At 36.4% G+C, this 8,002-nt stretch overlaps 1 protein-coding gene across 1 annotated transcript; it reads right to left on the bottom strand.

Annotated features, from left to right (window-relative positions):
• Positions 1-376: 376 nt before the first annotated feature.
• LOC126248581 (uncharacterized) lies at positions 377-6,740 on the bottom strand. Its single transcript, XM_049949688.1, has 2 exons — positions 6,367-6,740; positions 377-4,909 (listed from the first exon to the last, which is right to left on the bottom strand). The coding sequence occupies exons 1-2, from the start codon at positions 6,517-6,519 to the stop codon at positions 2,237-2,239; spliced, it is 2,826 nt and encodes a 941-aa protein (XP_049805645.1). The 5' UTR covers positions 6,520-6,740; the 3' UTR covers positions 377-2,236.
• Between the last annotated feature and the right edge of the window lie 1,262 nt (positions 6,741-8,002).

Genomic DNA, 8,002 nt, shown 5'->3' with positions numbered 1-8,002 from the left:
TACTAAGAAGTATATACTTTGAAACAAACTGTTTGCATGAATTGCACATAAATAAATTTCAACTACGAAGTAAACTTTCATTTCATCTGTTGAGAAGTTTTATGACGTGATGTGACCTGTGATGAAATAATTGTGAAAAATGAACACTTACCTTCATTTGGCATCACATTTGGGCTGCACTCACCAGTGGCTTAGATACTTCATCCTTCCGTAAGTTTGGGGAAAGGGGTGGGGGTGGTGGTTCAGCTCTATTTAGTTGCAATACTTTAACAGATCATCATTCCAAAATATATATACTGGTAATTGTTTAGAAGTGGAAAAAAAGTTTCATCTACTGACCATGCTGATATGAATGAATGCAAATTAAGTAAAAAAATTCTGTGTATGAATGAATTTATTTATTTCTTTTGTTCATCTTCCATACACTCTTGTCAATCACTAACACATGGAATGAGAAAAATTTTAGATTATAGTGGTTCACAATAGAAAATTATAGATGTACAGCATGAATACTATGTAGGGACAAAATAATTAAGACTTATGGACACCAAGGCCAAACATTAACAATAACCACATTCTTGAGACTTAAGTTTCATAATTTTAGGAATAATAATGATAAATTTTGAACAACATTAATTATTAAATTGCTATTTTATAATCTCCAGGGTAGTAATGGAAGGTCTTTAAGTGGGACACTAAAAGAATGCAAATAAAACACTGCACCATAAAGTTTTGTGTAGGAAGAATGCATATGAAAGCACTGTAGTAGAAAAATGGCAATGCATATAGACATTATATTAGGTCACCCTGTAAATTGCAAGTAATTACCAACTGTAAGTGTATGTTATGTGGCAAAAATGTGTCAAGTGGTGTTGGAATATGATCTGCTAACATTAATTAGATTAGGTGAGTGAAAAGCAATTGTGACAGGCTTAAGCTTTTTTAATATTCTTTTATAAACAAATATATTCAAAAAGCCAACAGAAGGGCATACCTGAGAGTCCACCTCAGATTTTTTCTCCTCAGCAAAGATGAGCTAACAAGAAGGCACTTTATGGCACAGAGCAAGCATCTATTTAAAGAGCTCAGTAATTAGTCAACCTGAGGATTAGTGGCACTCAATAGTGCTTGTAACAGAAGTGAGAGCTGTTCCAGAATTACATTACTATTAGATGAGGAGACCTGCCAATCATTATACACAAAGGCCATGAAAGTACTGCAAAGCCCTCCCCCACCAGCTTCTCCATTTGTATTGGTAGTAAAATATATGCAAACATGATCTACATAAGAAAATGTTGAGAGAACAACAGTTATAACAGCTGCAGAGAAAGTAGTAAACTCAGAAAAAGAGGGGCAATTGTCACAGCATGCACATCTGCACTCATAACAGTGACAGTAGTAGAAGACAGAGGAACACCACGAACACTACGTGAAATCGAAGTTTGTCTACCTAAAGAATGCATAAATACTATAGTAGCTTTTTCAACAGTAACAATTAATGAATCATTACAAATTGGCAGATTTCTCACATGTATCACAAGCTAAAGTAATAACTTCAGTATACAAAGAAAAGTATTGCAGAGAATGTAGAGAACTATAGAGCAATTTTGCTCTTGTCTTCCATTTATCACCAAAACAAACTAACCTTGTTTGCAAAAAAAGTGGAGTCTGCTATAGCACAGTTTGTGTAAGTTTTTCTCAAAATAATAAAGGAAGGTGATCAAAATGGCATTGTCTTGTCTTTGTCAAAGGCATGTGCCATGTTGGGCCACATAACTTTATTACACAAATTAGAAATACTATGAATAAGGCATGCAGCAAAGAAGTGGTTTAAGTCATACTCGGAAAAGCAAGCGAAATGATTTTTAGGTTTCACATACTATAACAAGATTACTATTGGTCCTCTCTGCCTGCCACACCCCCTCCCCTCCCTCCTGTATGTATCATTCACCACCCAACTTCAACTGAGAAAGAATTAGTGTAAGATTCTTTATATTAAAGATTAATTTCTTTGATAAAAATTTCACGTTAGGATATTAGTGTTGATAGCTGTTAGCAGCTGTATATTAAAATATTTATACAAACTCTCAGCCATAAGTTGCAATTTGGTAAGTTTGACTAGTTTCAGATTAACCTGACTAGTTCAGCTTAAGAGGCATTTGTTGATGTGGCAATATTACTGATGACAGGTTTTGTATTAATGATTTAAAAAGAATCTAAGATAAAGATTTCAAAATTATGTTGTAAGAGTTTGCAGTTTTCGCTGAGTGTTTTTTGAATTTTTTTTTCCATTAACCTTTTTACAGTAGTTGTTTAAAAATATATTGACACCAACCCAAACAACACTTTTCATTATTGCCTGGGATGAATGTCCATTGCAGCATACCCCATCAAATAATAAAAAGTCATTTTCGTGAAGAGTAGCAAGTGCTACTGCACAGGCAATAGCACGTTGATTCGTACAGGCAAGAAAATCTCTTTCATGTTCTTTGAGAAGTTTGCTGATGACAATATAAGTGTAGACAATCATATTTAAAATAGTGTCTGATGGGTATTTTAGTCCTCCATGATCAAGTCTCTGTATCAAACTAAAATGTTCGTTTATTGGCAACTCCTTTTCAATCACAATTTCATTAAGGCAACTCTCACATTTCAGCTTCTTAATCACTGCATGAGCACAGTAGCCTGCAATGAAAGTTAAAGACGTTGCAATATCTTTCACTGAAAGAACATCGTCTTGAGTTACACTGACTTCTATGTCTAATGTGTGTGTTTCTTCAACTTCAGAAAACATAAAATTTTTTATGGCCCCTACTGTGATATTGCCATAGGAAGGAGAACATAAAACTAAAGGCATTACACTTTGAATTCGAAGCTTCTTTTCTGCTTCATAGACTTGTGTCACTGAAACATTGTATTGGGAACCTGCAAGCTGTCTATACTTTCCAAAACGCCGCTCAAGCACATCTGTTTGTAGCTTGGCTGTCAGTAAATAGCTCATACCTAGCTCTTCAGTACAGTATCGAGCAATCTCTACCACGGCATATGTTGTATGCTGAATAGCAAAAAATGTTTCTTTTGTGAGAAACCCACTTGACAAACCCTTTGCTTTCCACACATCAAGCCAGTCTAGAAAATCTAGCAAAAATTGCATAGAAACGCTATCAGTTGTCAACGGATCCATATAAGGATTCTGTTTGTGTTTCCCTTTAAACACTGATTTCACATTCATGACATCAAACCATTTTGTTATTATTCGAATGTATTCTGCTGTTGATGGTGCATGTCTCAAATCAAATTTATCACTAGCTACCTCAAGGCCCTCTGACACATGTCGATTGAATATCTGCAGCACTAGTTTCATGCTCTGTTTTTCTAATGATGTAGGGCAAAGTGATTTGAGAGACAATGTGTGACAATATTTTACTAAAGAACTGGAATCTATGTCATAAATCTGTTTCAATGTTTTAAAAGAAGCTACAGAAAACTTATTTTCTTCCACTTCTTTTCTAACTGGAAACTGAGGATAAAACATATCTTTACCATCATTTTTTTGGTTCAGCCACACATTTCTTATGCATTTAACAATGTGTACGGCATCAATTAAAAAGAAAAGTGGGCGATTAGGATCAGATGGATGTTTAAAAACTATATTAACAGCTTTATCCAGAGAAAACATTGACATGGTTTTGCTATTGATTTTGTTGTTGTCAGTTACCACACAAAAAACCCTATAGCCTATTAGTTCAAGGCCATTTATTATGGCCAGTAGCACATTGTATAATGCATTAGATGAAATGGTTTTCACCGGTAAAATGTGAACAACATCCCTGTACAAAGACTTGACACTCTGCAACATAAATACAAATGCTGAATTTGCAGCACATTCCGAGTTATATGACATGCCCAAAACACTACCTCCTTTATATTCCAAATAAGAATTTAGATGAATTTCATCTACACTCAAAACAACATTGACATCATTGCTGTTCAAGTATTGAAATTTCTGTCTTGCATAGGACAGGAAATTACTTCCCCCAAGCCTTTCGTGAGATGGATTCACATTAAATTTGCTGCAGACCCTACGCAGAGTGCTTGGATGTGGCATTTTCATTAATGAGCTGCTACGTAAAAAATTGTAAGCATGAGATGAAATGGAAAATAGCAAACAACACAGTATCATAAATGTAGAACTAAACCTATGATTAAATTTCTTTACATTTATGAGACTAACTTGTTCATATATAAAGTCTACCATCTCCTTTTCACTCTCCTGTAAACTGTCTTTCAGCACTCCTAGACTGTCTTTCACTATCTCTACAATACTATCTATAGAAGTTTCTGAGTGCCCACAATCTGTGTCTGAAAACTCCTGCAGTACACTGACAATTTCATGGATATTGGTTACAATTACAGGAAAAGATCTTTTTCCTAATGTCTTAATTTGTACATCTTTCTTAAACAATGAAACATTTAAATTACTATCTATAACGACAGAATGTGTGATTAATGGTGCTGGATTTCTTATTATCTTTAAAAAACAAACAAAATCACTGTGTTTTTCGATCACACTCCACTCGTTGGGCAAATCCACTTCCTTCGTACGCAACATCAACTCTTCTAAAGAACTGAAGCTGAAAGTGTTTTCATAGTCCTTCTGTGATGCTAAACTATATTGTAACGCTGCAGCTAACTGCTCATTTTCAAGCCTTTGCTTTTTCTCCTCTGGCCCTTCACGTCTACTTTCTTCCTTTGAAAGGTAGGAAGGACAGTTTGGGAGTAGTGATGGAACTGCATGTGGTCTCAAACGTGGTTTGAGAAGGGGGGCTCTTAATAACTGACCAGTCCTTTCATCCACAATTTGTGTTTCCCAAATAACATCATCCTTGTGGAAGTGAACATGACATACCTGTAATTAAAAATGAATAAAAAATGAAAACTGTGCTTACAACTGAATGTGATGACAATATTAATAGTGTGAAAACAATTTATGAATATAAAGTTAGTTTCTAGTTCTAAAATACAAATAGACTCCCAACTAAAATGTAGAATACTCAAGTGATAAATGTGGCCATGGCATAGTAACTCTATAAAACAATAACACTTCAATATCAAAACACATGCAGTTACATGTCATGGCAACAAGCTCTTAAAGAGATGGTGAAATGAAGAAAGTACTTTCCCCATCAAAAATTACAAACATTGACTAATGTTTGTAGCATGATTCAATAACAGTGACAATTTTTTTTATAATTTAGCCTTGAAGCTCATATATTCACAAGAGGGGTGGGACTTTTGCTTAATGTCTTGCTCTATTCCCCCCCACCCCCCACCCCACACACACACCTCGGACACAAGAAAGCATGATGACACCAAACTCACACAGGTGTAATCCATAGAAGCAACTGTGACACAGTAACAGAATAATACAAAGTAATTGTCACACTGTGTAACCTTTAGAACTACGAAATACTTAAAGGTAGTGCTTTTTATCAGATAGACACTGTTTTGCTTTTGATATCAGTTCATAACTTACATAAAAACTGACAGTATGATGAACTAATACATTGCCACTTATGTGCTACCTATTAGGCTAAACATGAGCACACAATTGCTTTCAAGTACTGTAGCTGTGTATCTATAAGACAGCTGTGTAGGTCACTGGCATGTATCTGAAATTCCAGACCCAGAAAGTAAGAATTTGTAAAATCCACAAGTATTTTTTATGTTTTCACAGTTTCTCCCTTTGCATTTTGTGATGGCCTGTTAATCCATTCATGTACTCATTCATTTTTCCTGTCTATGGTTCACTGTTAAGTCTAAAGCCTACTATATTCCCTAATAGTAACATTCCTTGCAATGACTTCAAATTCCCACCAATAATTTATTAAAAACAAGCGACTGAGACACTGTTTTTACTTCATTTTCAATTTCTGGGTAAACCACATTACTTGTTTTTGAACAGGCAACTTCCTAAAGACTTTTACAGCAAAAAGAAACACTAAATACAGAAGCAGAATACATCGAAAGTCGTCTGTATCTTAAGTGCACGTACTTAATTATAAACCGACTTTTATTCCTAACAACAGGCAGCATAAACAGTAAGTATAAAGATATACTGAGATATTTAACTACGTAAGTATGACTGTGCTTAGGCTATACTGGTTGAACTTACAGAATTCATATAACCTATACCAGCTAAACTGTAGAATTGCCAGGGCAAGAAAACGAAACGCTATTTAGTTCGGCACTTATTCAGTTAAGATCTATTAGTCAAAATGTCGCTGACCTTCCTTACTGCATAAGTGCCTATTCTGTGTTAGCACACTTAACCTCTTTTAAGAAATAAACAAAACAAATACTTACTCTTGAACTTGAAGAAGGAGTGAAGTTATGTCTGCGAATACGTGACAACCATTTCTTCCTCGTTGCTTCATCCTCCGGAAATTTAAACACGGTTACTTTTGGTCCACCGTCGTAATTTCCTCTACAATTCGGCACACAACAACGATACGGCATTTTGCAGGCAACGAAATTTTCACAGCAAAGAAAAACAGATCACCAGTTTAGTGCACAGAAACTAAACAACCAAATCACGTACACTAACGCAGGAACACCATTCACTATAATACTAAACTGACGCGTAACTCGCCGAACGACTATTCACAAGCACTGTTCCGTGAAACTGTTGAAGAAGGGACTATGTGTGTAGCCATCTTGTGACGTCACGCACTACGTAGACAGGCTTTCTTTTACAGGGGGTGCTGGCTGACCCCACACCCCTCCTATCCGCGTCCTCCACTGAGGATGACACGGCGGTCGGATGGTCCTGGTAGGCCACTCGTGGCCTGAAGTCGGAGTGCTATTATTATTATCAAAACACTACCTCATCTGTCTTTCATTTTAGGAGGCAGCCTCTGTGGAGAATTTGTGTATAGCTGGAATCCAAGTCACATTTGTGGCATCACTTAAGAAACCATCCGGGTACAGAGAACCTCACAGCCTTTCATTCTCTGAGGGCCATGGCCAGTGAACGATTTTTGGAACATGTGCATCTGCAAACATTGCCTCGAGATATCTCCCAAGCAATGACGAACCACATTGGCAAGACTACCACCACTGCATCTAGGAATCCAACATTCCGCTGTATCCATGCACTTGTGAAGATGTGTGAAATAGCTTACAGTTCCAGTAATAATGAGCTGTAAATCACCCTTTCTCTACATGGCAGCTGGATTCGACACTGTCTGAGCCTTGTGATATTGTGCTCATTCATAGCTGAATCCTGTGCTGCTTGCTACAGCAGACACACACTCTTAAAATGTTTTGATATAATATTACAGGTAGGACAGTTTACCAGTTTATGGTAAGAGAGAGTTTTGGTTCCTCTCTTCATATCAGGAAAGAACTTAACATATCCCAGTAGTTGCTGAAGTCTAACCATTGCAAACACTCTCAGTGTGGGTTCAGTGGGTGTTGATCTGTCTTTTGACAACCTGAGGACATTACAATACACTTACCGAGGAAATAAGCATATCATGCACGTATTTTTTGCATGAGAAGTGTTTATCATATGACTTATATTACGTGAAGCTACAAATATTTTCAGAATATATAATTAGTGAGTAATATTTTTGGACCACATATTTCGTTCTAAGCTGTCCCAGTCACCATACTTTAGGATCTGAAGACACAAAACATGTTTATGTGACTGTTACAATGCATATCTCCAGTTCTGCATAGTTTTTGACTGATCCTGGCTATATTATAAATGTACAATGTTCAACAAGACCTACATTTCTGTGCAAACTATTGATTAAGCCGACGATGAGGTGTTAGCCTAGCCTAAGGTGCTTTCAGGACTAGCTTTATAGCAAGTCTGTTGAGGAGAGTGAGTGATGCACTGCTTGACATCTGGTAACAACTGCTTGTGATGCATCAATGGGATAGGTTGTTTTCTGTTCCCAAATTATCCATACAGTTACTTGCTCTGTCACAGAAT

The sequence above is a fragment of the Schistocerca nitens genome, chromosome 3 (genome assembly GCF_023898315.1).
Source record: "Schistocerca nitens isolate TAMUIC-IGC-003100 chromosome 3, iqSchNite1.1, whole genome shotgun sequence".
Lineage (NCBI taxonomy): Eukaryota > Metazoa > Arthropoda > Insecta > Orthoptera > Acrididae > Schistocerca > Schistocerca nitens.
Note: the sequence above shows the minus strand (reverse complement) of the source record. Positions and strands in the feature narration are given on the sequence as shown.

Excerpts from the sequence above, each read along its gene's own strand:
- LOC126248581 (XM_049949688.1), bottom strand. The coding sequence starts at position 6,519 with ATGCCGTATCGTTGTTGTGTGCCGAATTGTAGAGGAAATTACGACGGT. Across the intron at positions 4,910-6,366 it reads CTCCTTCTTCAAGTTCAAGA|GTATGTCATGTTCACTTCCA; the intron begins GTAAGTATTTGT and ends TTTTAATTACAG.